We start from the raw sequence: 15,696 nt of genomic DNA on the forward strand, positions 1-15,696 counted from the left end.
AACGAAATTGCGGATCCTGAAAAAACGGATGCAGATTTGCATCCGTTCCAGTCTCCATTGAAAGTGAATGGGTCCGCAAATTGCGGAACGAATGTGGACCCAAATTACGGACGTGTGAATGGACCCTAAATCATATTAAATGTATTCCCTGGACCTCAAACAATTGTAATGACAACCCCAACCCCCCCCCCCCCCCCAAAAAAAAACTACGCATTTCAAAAAGCACCACGCTTAAGGTAATGGTAACGTGACCATACAAAGAAAACCAGGTTAGTATTCACTTAAGTAAGAGTCCAAGTCTAGCTATACAATTTCACCATCATGTACCTTCACAACAGTCCAATCGACAGGGTGCTAGGCGGATTGCTTCTCGAAAGTGAATGATTGCCTCTTGCACTCTACCCATGTTTCTCAAAGCTGCCCCCTTCAATAACAAAGCCTGCACACTGTTGCTGTTGAGTTGGATTGCTTTGGCTCCCAAATACAGAGCCCTGGAATGTCTCTTTGTGTAGAAGCTGTGACACCTGGAGTGAAGACAAAAAGGAAAAGGAAAAAATAAATAAAAAATCTATACATCTTCCCAGAAGGTTTTTAAAGTATGTTTTTAAAATGCTGAAGAGTTTCGGGGAAAACATAGCCGTCAGTCATGAAGGAGCGTGTTAGGATTTCATGCTGCCTGTGGTTTGGGCATGCAAATGGATGACAGGTTCCCTTTAAAAAGAACACAACATAAAAACTACACAATAAAAACAAAAGAAAAAAAAAAAAACACAACACATCCCCCCCCTTAATCTTTTTTCCTTCCCCACGCATATTTTGTGTCATCAAAACTTACAAAGACCTTCTTCATGTATTGCAGGTCTTCACAGCTAGTTCCCCCTCCTCCTTACAATGCAGTGTCTAGCTCAAGGCTACTTGCTGCAGCAGAAGCCTCCCCTTACTGCCCTGTCTGCCCCCCCACCTGAAAACAGATCAGCAGAAATGTACCCCTGTATTCTGTGAGGATTTCTACAATCCTGCAGACAGTGAAAGCAAGACAATCTAGTTTACTTATATCAATGATTTTGTGGTTAAGTGTTCTTTTGTAGTTGTAGGCAATTTTCTTTCATTAGGGTCCATTCACATGGTCTGGATCCATTCCGCAATTATGCGGAACAGGTGCGGACCCATTTATTTTCAATAGGGCAGTGTGCTGTCCGCATTCGCATTTCCGGTCTGCGGCTCAGCAAAAAAATAGAGCATGTCCTATTCTTGTCCGCAGTTGCGGACAATAGGAATCCTATATATAGTTCCGGACATGTGCGGTGTCAGTGTTTTCTGTTCCGCAAAACACTACAGATGTCCGATTAAAATTTCTTTTACTTTTTCACGACTTGGATGTGCCGCGGAGTTCATTTTTTTTTTTATACCGTTTGGAGGTGGATCGCCGACTCAGCCGCTGGCACTCCGCCAGTACTATTCTGATAGTGGTGCTGCCCACATTCCTTGAGAGAGATAGATCTATATCTATATCTCTCTCTCTATATATATATCTATATCTATATCTCTCTCTCTATATATATCTCTCTCTCTATCTATATCTATATCTATATCTATATCTCTCTCTCTATCTATATCTATATCTATATCTATATCTATATCTATATCTATATCTATATCTATATCTATATATATATATATATATAAAAGGATAAACCAATTCTCTAATATCAAAGAAGTTGTCAGACTTATTTCAAAATCTCCCAGAGCCTCTAAATGTGATAAAATAAAAAACAAATAAGAGGTTGGCTTGTGGTTTCCTATATTGATGATAGGTCATCAATATCTGATCTGCGGGGGTCCATCTCCCAGTACCCCCACTGATCGGCTGTTTGAAGAGAACGAAGTGCTCATATGAGACCTGCCTTCTCTTCACCGTTTACATTGCAGAGGCGAGCAGTGTAACTACATCTCCCTCGTCTCATTCACCTCAATGGGAAGGAGTAGACCGAGTGTGACTGCTCCTTCCCATTGAAATGAATGGGACGGTGGAGTTGTAATTACACCTGCTCACTGCTGTGATGTCAACAGCAAGCAGGTAAACAGTGAAGAGAACACATCGCTCGTACGAGCACTGTGTTCTCTTCAAACAACTGATCGGTGGTGGTACCGGGAGTTGAACTCCTGTCGATGACCTATCCTGAGTATAGGTCATCAGTATAGAAAACCAGTCAACTCCTTTAAAGGGATTATGTCACCAAGTTTTGGGCTATAGAGATGCGGACATGCACGGCTAGATCGCCGCTAGCATGTCCGCAATATACCTGTCCTATAGGGCTGTGTGCTTTTATTTTCTTTAAAAAAGGATTTTAGAGATATGTAAATTAGTCTTGTAGGTGCTCAAGGGGCTATACGAACCTTCCTGGTGCCCAGCCGTGCCCAGTCACGACCGCCTGTGAAGGAGCCCAGCACCGCCCATGTCCTCCGAATCTCCTCCTTTCATCAACGATAGATTGCCATAATCTCACGATGCGTCATCTCGTGCATGCGCAGTGCCAGTATAGTGTTCCTTCCCTGTGCTGGCATCAGCCTCAGGGAAAGAACTGCGCATGCGCGAGCTCGCGCATCGTAAAGCCGCCCCTTAGGCACCTACAAGACTAATTTACATATCTCTAAAATCCTTTTTTAAAGAAAATAAAAGCACACAGTCCTATAGGACAGGTATATTGCGGACATGCTAGCGGCGATCTAGCCGTGCATGTCCGCATCTCTATAGCCCAAAACTTGGTGACAGAATCCCTTTAATCCCTCACAGTTTCCGACACTGTTGCTCTGATCGCACCTTCGGTCTATGTTTACAGGCTGCAGCTGTGATGTAGCGGTATACAGCATGTGACCGCTGCAGCCAATCACTGGCAGCCATAAACAGCTTAGGCCAGCGATTAGCTGAAGGGACCTCTACAGCCCATAAACACAGACCAGAAGGTAGCTCTGGAAACCGTGGGGCATCGAGTGATGAGTATAGGATATTGAATTATCTTTTATGAAAGTATGCATCCTACATCACAATTATATACTACAGATGTCAGTACCAGGGTCTACCGATTTCTCAGCAAAATAGAGAAATTACCACCTGCCTTAAATTTCCATCAGTGAATCTTAAAAATACGGACTACTAGTTTAAACGTTATCAGTTATTTGCCATGTAAAAAAAGGTTTATCTTGAACACAGTGTATATAAAAGATTCTTACCCCGACACCACCCAAGGCTCAGCGTGTTGGTCAGATATATTGAATAATCTACAGCCAAGGCTCTCCACATCCTCCAACCTCCCTTCTCGAGCTAGCAAATATCCGTATATATCCATTCCTATAGAGAGAGAGATAGGACAAGATTGTGCAACCCACCCCCGTTAGTAAAATAAATATACATACAAAATTAGACTTTGATTTAAAATAGCTCACTCAAGTACAAGAACAGGATTTTGTAAGTTACAGAGAAGATAGTGGTGGCCAAATACACTGTCCCCCGGAGGACATACGATCTTTAGGTTAGCAGTCAGGCTACTCTGGTGCTGGCCTCACAGAGGTAGGAGAACTGCATCCTCATAGGTGTTTCAGTGTGTTGCAGCCTTCTATAGTGAAATGCTCATATTGGCAACTCATATAGGGACTTGTTAGTCTCAATCAGTGCCATTTGTGTATAAAAGTGGCATGCAAAAAAAAAAAAAAAAAAAATATATATATATATTTTTTTTAATTTTAAATAAAATAAAAAATGAAGCGGTGTGCGCTGCGTGCCACAAGTCCCTGTACCCCAGTAGATCACCGGATTCCACAATTTTCAACAAAAACATAGATGCCACGCTGAAAATGTTTGTCCACTCCTGATGAAGGTGGCATATTGCGACAAGGTGGGACCCTATGTCCAGGAGGCGCCTCCAAAGTGAAGAAGAACACACCACACTTGTGTGGCTTGAACTCCATTCAAATGCTTTGCAGTTCCAACAGCCAAGCGAACTCACTTGCCCGTTTTCAGACATCCCGTAGCGGCGAATGCAGAGCAAGCGCGGTCACCTTTCCATTCAGTTATGAGACTGTTGGAAGTAGCCGAGCCAGTGCTCTGATAGTTTAGTAACTCCCATAGCGGAGAACAAATGTCGGCTGCACATGCAAGGCTGTATTCCCAGCACTTCGGGGGCACCATTCTGGGACCCACAACTATCTGACGTCAATATGCCATCAGTGTCTGAGATAGGAATACCCCTTTAATATTAAACTCCTGAAGAACTGCTTTAAAAATCAAGTGAATTTTGATAAGCGAGTTTATAGATAAAAATGAATCACTGTTATTGGGGTTCATATGGGTCAGATTTTCTTATGGACACAACATGGATGGACACGCTGCTGATTTTGTCAGAGTAGGTCCCACTCTAAGAGGCAACCTTGACGTGGCGAGAGGGCTTATGCCTTTTGATCAAAATGTACACCAATGCCTCTTGTACAGCATGCAGTATAGGGGGCTGTACACTTCAATATTGCGCTGAGAAGAGAGTTTATTCAGATCCAAGCATAGCATTGTGGATGTGCGATCCAGTTCTGTTTTTCTCTGCTTGATATATACTGCAGATTTAATTTGCACTGCAAGTCAATTTCTGTGTGGAAAATTTCAGCAGCATGTGGATGCTGCACCCAAAGGCACGTGCCTACAAGGAAGTTAGGGGGACGCCAGGCCGATGCCCATTGAGCCATCTGAACCTTCACGAACGACTGCTGGCTGGGTATATAATGATTGGGCTGCCCGCATTAATTAACAATGGGAGCACCAGGTACATATATTATAATATATGGTGTCCACAAGTCCCAAGGGACAATTCTGTGGGGGAAATTAATACTGGAGGTGGCACTGTGGGGGACATTACTACTATTGGGCACTAAACAAATCACCAAAATTGTACATAAGATTGCCATCGTGGATAATACATTTACCAATTAATGAGAGAGTACACACAATATACACTTCCAATAACCATCCACCCCCAAAACACCAATATATTAGCTAGTGTTGTGGTAGTACAAAAAGAAGTTAAAGCTAAATACCGACCACAGGTGGCACCTAACACCTCTGGCCGAGTCTCTGTCCCAAGGCACGACCATGTCCGTAAATTGTGGGCCAGAAAACATGGATCCTCACAGTGTGCATACAGACTTTTTTTTTTACTCCGGTAGAAATGTCCTATCCTTGTCTGCAAAACGTGTTTTATCCTTTTTTGCGGGGCTTGGTGTGTGCATGAGGCCCAATGATGATGTTTCATTTACTCTATCGATTCTTGTGTGGCGTTATACGGTCTCAGGTATATACACACAGGCAAATGAGAATATTTATACATTGCTAGAAAGCACACAGGAACATGTAAAAAATAAGAGATACTATACAGGCACTACCTATAGCAACCAAATCCAGTTTTCATTTTTCTAGTGCACCTTAGAAAAAGACATCTGATCTGACCAGTTATCATGGGCAACACCAAATTTTGTTGACACTAGGGTTTATAAATGAGGCCCAGCCTCCTGTATCAGGATTTGTCATGTTAATCTTACTGTACAGTGTAACAGCTAGCCATGTAAGAGTCCAGCAACATGGCTTCTCCAGGTCTGCTCAGGGACAGGTGCACGGTCTACATCCTACCATGTACATAGACTGTCTTTAGAGGGGTTGTGCTGCCAGTTATATTGATGACCTATCCTCAGGACAGGTCATCAATATCTGACTCCCAGAACGCCGGCCGATCAGCGGCACATTTCGCCCGAGCCCGGCTTCCCTTTCAAGATTACACTGTGCGTTGGCTCTGTGCCATAGTGTACCAAGCACTTGTAATTACACTGCAACGCCACTGCAAGAGAGAGGGCGCACAATGTAAGCTTGACATGGAAGTAGGAGGGCCGCCTTCTCTTCAAACAGCTGATCGGCGGGGTGCTGGGAGTCAGACCCCCACCGATCAGATAATGATTACCTATAATTACTGGCTGAACAACCCCTTTAAAAAGGACAGCACAAAGATATGACAGAAAGGAAAACAAAAAAACAACAAAAGTACTGGATAAATACCTTTAATCAAATAAGGGTCCAACATCTGGGCCTGCTCAAACTTCAGAATGGCATTTTTATTATCGCCTACCCGAAAATATAGGTCAGCCAAGCTCCCCAGCAGGTCCACATTGTCTCTCAGCAACGATTTCTTCTCTAAAGAGCTGAGGAACAAAGTTGTTTTTTTATGTTAAAAAATATGAATAAAAGTTTATAGTGCATTAGGAGCAATAAAAAAGTAAAAAAATAGGGCGGTACAGCCGATACTCCATATCTGCATTCACAATTCTGTGGTCCACAGTGCTAAAACCTGCCAGAATTTCCGGTTTGTGCAGTCGCTGCACAGAGCTTGTAGTTGTAAATTTAGGCTACGTTCACATTAGCGTTTTCAATTGCGTTATTGAGATCAGTCATAGGATCTCAATAGCGGATGAAAACGCTTCAGTTTTGTTCCCATTCATTGTCAATGGGGACAAAACTGAACTGAACGACACGGAGTGCACCAGAATGCATTCCGTTCGGTTGCGTCCCCATTGTGGACAGAAAAAAAACTTACACTCAATGTAAGTCAATGGTGGCGGATCAGTTTTCTCTGACACAATAGAAAACGGATCCGTCCCCCATTGACTTTCAATGGTGTTCATGATGGATCCGTCATGGCTATAGAAGACATAATACAGACGGATCCATTCATGATGGATGCATGCGGTTGTATTATTGTAACGGAAGCGTTTTTTGCGGATCCCTGACGGATCTGCAAAAACGCTGATGTAAAAGCCTTAAAAAGAGGATCTGTCACCAAAAAAAGCAATGCAATCTGAGAACACCATGTTACAGGGCAGGAGAAACGAGCAGATTGACAAATAGTTTTGTAGGAAAAGATTCTGTAAAACCTGTAAATATTTATATCTTTGCTTTTTAAACCTCCTGTGAATACCTACTGGTACAGGTGTATAAGTGTGCATGCAGGGATAGCCGTCAGTCAGTCACTGATAACTCCTCTCCCCTGTACCGATAGATCTTCACAGGGCTGCAGATGTAAAAGTAAAAATTACAAGTTTTACAGAATCTTTTCCCACAAAAACATATAAAATCTGTTCAGCTCCTGCTCTGTAACATGTTGCCTGCAGATAGCATTTTTGGTGACAGGTCCTCTAATTTTGGGAATTGTACTGTCACTATAGAAAAAAAAAAAAAAAAAAGTCACGTCTCAATTGTACAACTTTTAAAATGTCCCTGCGCCTCAAATTTAGGCACAAGCAGGGTTTTACTGCTGCCCTGGACAATGGGGAGTGGTGGGGTCATCAGCCCAGGCTATTATTTACGCCAGTTTCTTGGCATTCTTCAAGTGTATTTAACAGACGTGAAACCCAGATGACCTACTGATGTCATAAGGATGGAAAAAATAAAATAAAAATGGACAAACAGAACACAGTCGGACACCAACCTAATTCAACACAGATGTAAAATTGTCCACTTTTAGTGGACAGAACATGGACGAGTTTTACATGACTTGTCTGAGTGAGCCCTTAAAGGGGTTGTCTCACTTCAGCAAATGGCATTGATCATGTAGACACAGTTAATACAAGGCACTTACTAATGTATTGCGATTGTCCATATTGCCTCCTTTGCTGGCTGGCTTCATTTTTCCATCACATTATACACTGCTCATATCCAGGGGTTACGACCACCCTGCAATCCAGCAGTCGTGGTCGTGCTTGTACACCATAGGAAAAATTGCCTGCCTCTCTGGTGACCAGGACTTTTTCCTATAGAGTGCAAGCACGACCACGACTGCTGGATTGTAGGGTAGTCATAACCCCTGGATATGAGCAGTGCACAATGTGATGGAAAAATGAATCCAGCCAGCAAAGGAGCAATATGGCCAATCACAGTACATTAGTAAGTGCCTTGTATTAACTTTCTGTACGTGATAAATGCCATTTGCTGAAGTGAGACAACCCTTAAAGTCAGTGTTCATATCTGTGTCAGAGGCTTTGTTAGGGAGGAGGGGAAAGAGGAAGGAAAAAAACAAAAAACTAAAACCTTTAGAGTCAATGGGGTCCATCAGTCATGTGACACGTTTGACACCGCCGTTATATTTTGTAGTTTTTCTATTTCTCTAATGAAACCGTCAAAGGAGGTAAGTGCAGATATGAACAGAGCCTAACCTGGCACATATACTGACAGTCTTCAATTACCAGAAAGCAGTAGAAATGGAAGAGACTACACAGCGATTTCACTAGATGGAATAGACCAGTATGAAAGGGTGGTTGCAAAGCTGTAAAACCCATTAACGTCCTACTGAGAAGCCAAATTATTGCTTGTATGTAATTTGGAAATTAAATCTCAACCCCCATGTGCACACACCTGCTCAGCCCAGCCAAGTAAGCAGATGTTCTCAGTAGGAAGAGACATGCTAGACTCCTCTAGCAACGACTCATCTCCCTGAGAACAAAAGGAGCGGCAGTGGAATTCAAACTTGCCCATTCTCATCTCCTGCCAATGTTTGCAGTTGGGAGACCCCATTTACCCGAGATGATCAGCCAACATCTAATCTTTACCGATAAAGCGAACGTTCCAAGCTTTATAGTGCAGCTTGTTTAGGGGACATCAGTGCTATACAGTGGGTAAAATAAGTATTTGATGGTATTTGAGGTCTGTAATTTTTTACGTAGGTGCACTTCAATTGTGAGACAGAATCTAAAAAAATAAAAATCCAGAAAAACCACATTGTATGATTCTTAAGTAATTAATTTGCATTTTATTGCATGAAATAAGCATTTGATCACCTACCAACCAGCAAGAATTCTGGGTCTCACAGACCTGTTAGGCCCCTTTCACGCGGGCGAGAATTCCGCGTGGGTGCAATGCGTGAGGTGAACGTGTTGCACCTGCACTGAATCCAGACCAATTCACTTCAATGGGGCTGTGCAGAGGAGCGGTGATTTTCACGCATCACTTGTGCGCTGCGTGGAAATCGCAGCATGTTCTATATTCAGCGTTTTTCACGCAACGCAGGCCCCATGGAAATGAATGGGGCTACATGAAAATCGCAAGCATCCGCAAGCAAGTGCAGATGTGGTGCGAGTTTCACGCATGGTTGCTAGGAGATGATAGGGAAGAGCAACCCCGAACCCCATTAAAGTCTATTCACTGTATTATTTTCCCTTATAACATTGTTATAAGGGAAAAGCATAGCATTCTTAATACAGAATGCTAAGTAAAATGTCCCTTGAGGGGGTAAAAAATAAATAAAAAAATAATATATATATATATATATATATATATATAATATTTTTATTATTATTAATAATAAAAATAATATTTTTATTATTTTATATAAATATTTGTATTTTTTATTATTAATAATAATAATAATAATAATAATAATAATAATAATAATACTCACCTCATCCACTTAATCACGCAGCCGGCAAAGTCTTCTTTTTTCTTCTTGCAGGACCTGCAAAAGGACCTTTGACGTAATCGCACTCACCACGTGGCGAGCACAGTGATGTCAGCGCAGGTCCTTCTGAATGAGGATAGAAGAGCCTTCTATCTTCATTCAGCAGGACCTGCGCTGACGTCACCACGCTCACCACGTGGTGAGTGCGATAACGTCAAAGGTCCTTTTGCACGTCCTGAAAGAAGACAATGACGGCTGCGCGAACAAGTGGATGAGGCGAGTTATGTTTTAATCCTCAATTGACATACTTGGCATTCTGTATTAAAGAATGCTTTTTTTTTCCATTATAACCATGTTCTAATGGAAAATAATAAAATCTACAGAACACCGATCCTAAACCCGTTCTTTAATACAGAATGCTAAGTATAATGTCAATTGAAGGTTAAAACATAATAAAAACATAACTCACCTCATCCACTTGTTCGCGTAGCCGGCATAATCTTCTTTCTTCTTTCAGGACTCATACTTTGGGGGGTGCTTTTCTGCAAAGGGGACAGGATGACTGTACTGTATTGAAGGGAAGATGGATGGGGCCATGTATCGTGAGATTTTGGCCAACAACCTCCATCCCTCAGTAAGAGCATTGAAGACTGGTCGTGGCTGGGTCTTCCAGCATGACAATGACTCGAAACACACAGCCAGGGCAACTAAGGAGTGGCTCAGTAAGCAAGCATTTCAAAGGTCCTGGGGTGGCCTAGCCAGTCTCCAGACCTGAACCCAATCGAAAATCTTTCGAGGAAGCTGACTCAATGTACCCAGCGACTGCTCCAAAACCTGAAAGATAATGTGTGGAGGAATGGGCCAAAATCCCTGCTGCAGTGTGCGCAAACTTGGTCAAGAACTACAGGAAACTTCTGACCTCTGTAATTGTAAACTAAGGTTTCTGTACCAAATATTAAAGAGGACCTTTCACTACAATAAAAAATCTAAACTAAGAATACAGACATGGAGAGCGGCGCCCAGGGATCTCCCTGCACGCTGCTCCATTCTCCTGGTATAGGCTCCGCCGGTATCATCAGATTTTCGGCTCAACTGGGAGGAGCCTGCCGGCGTAGTCTTCTCCCAGGCTTGTAGCGCTGGCCAATCGCAGCTCTCAGCTCATAGCCTGAGAGAAAAAAAAAAAACTCTCAGCCTATGAGCTGAGCGCTGCGATTGGCCAGCGCTACAGCCTGGGAGAAGGACGCCAGCAGGCTCCTCCCAGTTGAGCCGAAAATCTGAAGATACCGGGAGAACGGAGCGGCGCCCAGGGATAATAATAAGTGCAGGGAGATCCCTGGGCGCCGCTCTCCATGTCTGTATGCTTAGTTTAGATTTTTTATTGTAGTAAAAGGTCCTCTAAGTTCTGTTTTTCTATTGTATCAAATACCTATTTCTTGCAATAAAAGGCAAATTCATACAATGTGATTTTCTGGATTTTTTTTTTTTAAGATTCTGTGCCTCTATTCTTTGTAGGTGGGAAAACTTGCCAAATCCCCAGTTTATCAAATATTTATTTTCCCCACTGTATACGTATTTGTTCAATAATTATAAGTCATCACTTTAAGGCCACTTACAGACACTGAGGGAATAAAAAAAATAAAGAATAATCAAACAATTTTTGTCTTGAACTGCATCTAAGCATGCCCACACCCAATATATAGGCAAAGGTACTGGGATACTCCTGTTAATCACTGAATTAAGGAGTCTCATTCAGTCTCATTGCCGCGGGTGTATAAAATCCAGCACCTAGCATGCAATCTGCCTTTACAAAGACTTGGGTCCTTCTAAAGAGCTCACTTATGTCCCCAACGATCTGCAGACTGCAAATTGCAGAGGCCCAAACCTCCTCTGGCATTAACATCAGCACAAAAACTGTGTACTACTGCCTGGAGCTTCACGATACGGCTGAGCAGCTGCATGCAAGCCTTATATCACCAATGAAAAATGCCATACGCTGGACGGAGTGGTAACGCACGCCACCACTGGACTCTGGAGCAGTGGAAACATGTTCTGTGGAGTGATGAATCGCACTACTCCCTCTGGCAGGCTGATGTATGACGTAAAGAAAGTTCCAGCACTTGTAAATAGTTTTGTTGCTTCGTCTTTATTTTCGGTAACAAATTACAGCGCGTGGCCTCCACCTTACACCACCGCACAATCGACGCGTTTCAAACTCTGTCATGTGCTACACCTGTGATCTGCATTTCTGCATTTAAAGAGGACCTTTCATGGGTCCAAAGAATATGCACTTAGTAGCAGCCTACATAGAGCGGCGCCCAGGGATCTAAGTGCACTTACTATTATTCCTGGGCGCCGCTCCGTTCCCCGGTAATTTCTCAACATTCGGTCCAAGTAGGAGGAAACTCCAGTGTCTCTCCTTCTCCCCGACAGCAGCGCTGTCCAATCACAGCGCAGAGCTCAGAGCCAGGGAGAAAAAAAAAAAACCTCCCTGGCTCTGAGCTCTGCGCTGTGATTGGACAGTGCTGCTGTCAGGGAAAAAGGAGAGACACTGGCGTCTCCTCCTACTTGGACCGAAAGCTGAGAAATTACCGGGGGCCACAGTGGGCGAACGGAGCGGCGCCCAGGAATAATAGTAAGTGCACTTAGATCCCTGGGCGCCGCTCTATGCAGCCTGCTACTAAGTGCATATTCTTTGGACCCATGAAAGGTCCTCTTTAACAGCATAAAAAATATATGTGTGTTAAATCCCACAAGATACAAAGTATAAAATACAGGATACAAAATACAAAAGCACATTTCCAGGGCATGATCTATTTCTAATACAGCACTTGTCCTGAATCAGAACTCTAGACTCAAGTATTTTTTTTTAAAAATGCATAGTGTGAATGGGATAAGAAGTCAAATATGAAAAATAGGTATAAAAATAAGAAGACATCTAAATTACTAGGACATTCTCATGTAGCTATCGGTGGAACTAAATAATGGCCATTATTCACTTATGCATGTTGGATTAATAAAAATACATCAGTTCTTTCCTCAGATTGAGACCCTGAGGATATCTGGTATTCAGTCCGAATATCCAACATGCCTCCCGCTGCAAAACCTTCTTCATATCACCACCTCTCAAAGGAACAACTACTTTTTCAATCGCATAAGTGTGAAAACTAGTTAAACTACGGTTATGAAATGATTGGCTGCACTACGGTTATGTCGCTAAGGGGTTAATTATGTAAATAACATGTTCCAGCTGGAACTCCCTATATACATAAGATCATACATTGGGCATTCTTTATGTCATTGAATGTACATTGTATTGCAATTATTATAGCTTTTTATCGCAAATGTTTGCCATTTTTTATGCTGTTAAATGCAGATCACAGTCGTAGCACATGACACAGTTTTGGAGTGCCCTGCCTCTGGGCGGTGGTTCCCCTACCCCCTATTGTGGTCGTGCCATGAAAGGCTGAGATAGCAAAAAACTTTAACCCCTTTAAGTGGTGTACTTAAAACACATCTAGCAACTATTAAAGCAACTCAATTGCCTCAAAATATATTTTCTTAGTTGGGGTCACAGTTTTCTCTTAATACACTGTAGACTTACCAGATTGTATTAATTGCTCTGGTGTTGTCCCCTGTGTGCACAAAGGCATACGCTTTGATCCAGGCAGAGAGCCAGTCCAGATTGGAAATGCTCTGAATAACATTCAGTGTCATGGAGGCTACTTCTGCACCTTTTACAGAAAGGGACAACAGACCTGCAAATAGAAAAGAGACTACATATTAACACAGCAAAGAACTCAACTGCACACGCAATATAGCAAAGGACTGCTAGGAAGATTGCGGCACTCAGCAGTGCATAAAACTTATGTCTCGACACCATACAGAGGCTACCTGAGGTCTTGAAGCGGGTCTCTGTAACAAAATGGATTCAAGAACCGAGTTTTATCCACTGGAAAGTGCTGCAATCTTCTTTTGCTACTGATGAAGATAATACATTAGAGGACACCAGTGTCTCCACAGTGACAACCGCCCACTATGCACAGGGTGGTGATCATCTATAGTACCAGAACGTCACTGTGGCTATGCTAATCTGTGATCACTTCTGCTTAGACACAAACACAGCATCATGGAGCAGCAGGTGGCTCCATGGTAAGCTTATCTATGTATTAATATTAAATATTTTTGAACTTTGACACTTTTTGCTACAAAAAAACTAAACAAAAAAAACTGCAGCCATTTTCTGGCACATCCGATGTGCAAATCTGAAGTCCAAACACCTGCCGGAGTAAATCTGTGTATCTTAGTCCATGTGTATCTATGGTTTTGGTAGTGCAATGTTCTGGAAGCAGCCTGTTCTTAGCTGTGTGTACAAAATGTCCAAGTGAAAGGTCACATATTAGGCTGAGTTCCCATATACATGTTGGACAGTTTTATTCCCTCTGGAGTTTCTGGAGGAAAACGGATTCCAGAATCTCATGGTTTTCTATGGTATTGTCCCATCAAGTCTCCATCTACACCAACTTCTGTAAAATCTGACTGTTCAATGAATAGATAACCTAGACATTTGTACACATACAAAAATGAGGTGGTCCTCAACACTTCTGGATTTATTGGGTTTCCAATAAAAATGCACCAACAGGTGAACAGTAATACACTTACACATATCACACAGAGTTCTTAGTCAAAGCATAAGCATAAAACTTTTCACATGATAGTCTTACTAATGGAAACTCAATAAAAGGATCAATTTTTAATCCAGAAGTTCTGGACCTAAAACCACCAAGTTTTACTAGCACTCTAGTATAATGAAGACATGTAATCTCTGACAGGGAACATGGTGAGCTCTTTTAGGCTCCTTTCACACTAGCGTTCGCTGGTCCGCTCGTGAGCTCCGTTTGAAGGAGCTCACGAGCGGACCCGAACGCAGCCGTCCAGCCCTGATGCAGTCTGAATGGAGCGGATCCGCTCAGACTGCATCAGTCTGGCGGCGTTCAGCCTCCGCTCCGCTCGCCTCCGCACGGACAGGCGGACAGCTGAACGCTGCTTGCAGCGTTCGGGTGTCCGCCGGGCCGTGCGGAGGCGTGCGGATCCGTCCAGACTTACAATGTAAGTCAATGGGGACGGATCCGTTTGAAGATGCCACAATGTGGCTCAATCTTCAAGCGGATCCGTCCCCCATTGACTTTACATTGAAAGTCTGGACGGATCCGCTCAGGCTATTTTCACACTTAGCTTTTTTTTTGCCATTTTAATGCAGACGGATCCGTTCTGAACGGAGCCTCCGTCTGCATTATTATGAGCGGATCCGTTCAGAACGGATCCGCCCGAACGCTAGTGTGAAAGTAGCCTTAGTTTCTTTTATTTCATTTGTAACCACTGCAAAGTAAAGCTGCCCATACACAAAATCAGCTAATGTGGCTGGTTTTGGTCATTTCAGATGAAGAATATTTGAAAATGTAAAGCAAACAATATTTTCAATGGCCGGCAGCAGAATGCTATCTGCCAAAGATGTAATGTCTGGCTGGAAAAATGTGTCCATGGTTGGCCAAAAACAATTGACGTGAACGGCCAAATTCACCATTTTATGAAAGCCCAGGGCATTTTATCTTTTTATCTAAACAGGTTTCCTTGATCAGCCAGTCTCATCTATGTTCCTGGTCAGATCATTTGTACAAACAATCCCATGGATGACCGTATGGCCGGCTTCAAACTGCAGTTTCTATTCTGCCAGGATGTTCTAGCCGTGGCTGGCATGGTGGTGTGGCACTGTGATACAATATCTTAAAAGACTTAAAGGGGTATCCAGGACTTAAAAAGACCTGAGAGTGGCCGACCTGCGGTGGGGTTCATACTTACCTGGTCCTCACCGCTGGGTACTGGCTCCATTTCACCCCGGCTGTTCTTGCAGCTCCGCGATCGACAGGCATCACTGATTGAATGCAGCAGTCATGTGGTGCCAGTCAACAGGATGTTGATGCCAGAGAATCGCAGAGCTGCAGAGACAGACGGGGAGAAATGTAGTCGGAACCCAGCTGTGGGAATCAAGTAAGTATGAACGCCACTACAGGTCGGCCACTTTGAAGTGCTATGTGCACCTTTGGGGGGAAATTTTATTTTATTTTTTATTGCATTGTATTCATTTTGAGCTAAAAATCTTTTTAATTGGTCTTTATTAAAAATATGGAGTCCTTTTTTTCCTGTACATAGCTGAGAAGCACTA

At 42.9% G+C, this 15,696-nt stretch overlaps 1 protein-coding gene across 1 annotated transcript in view; it reads right to left on the reverse strand.

Annotated features, from left to right (window-relative positions):
* Nucleotides 1-15,696, reverse strand: part of ANAPC7 (anaphase promoting complex subunit 7) — a 78,218-nt gene that overhangs the window by 20,736 nt on the left and 41,786 nt on the right. The window contains exons 5-8 of the mRNA XM_044275762.1: nt 13,078-13,231; nt 6,089-6,231; nt 3,232-3,349; nt 328-524 (exon numbers count right to left, since the gene is read on the reverse strand). Coding sequence (XP_044131697.1) covers nt 328-524; nt 3,232-3,349; nt 6,089-6,231; nt 13,078-13,231 — 612 coding nt within the window. The remainder of the gene's footprint in view (nt 1-327; nt 525-3,231; nt 3,350-6,088; nt 6,232-13,077; nt 13,232-15,696) is intronic.

This window comes from Bufo gargarizans, chromosome 1, assembly GCF_014858855.1.
Source record: "Bufo gargarizans isolate SCDJY-AF-19 chromosome 1, ASM1485885v1, whole genome shotgun sequence".
In the NCBI taxonomy this organism is placed as follows: Eukaryota; Metazoa; Chordata; class Amphibia; order Anura; family Bufonidae; genus Bufo; species Bufo gargarizans.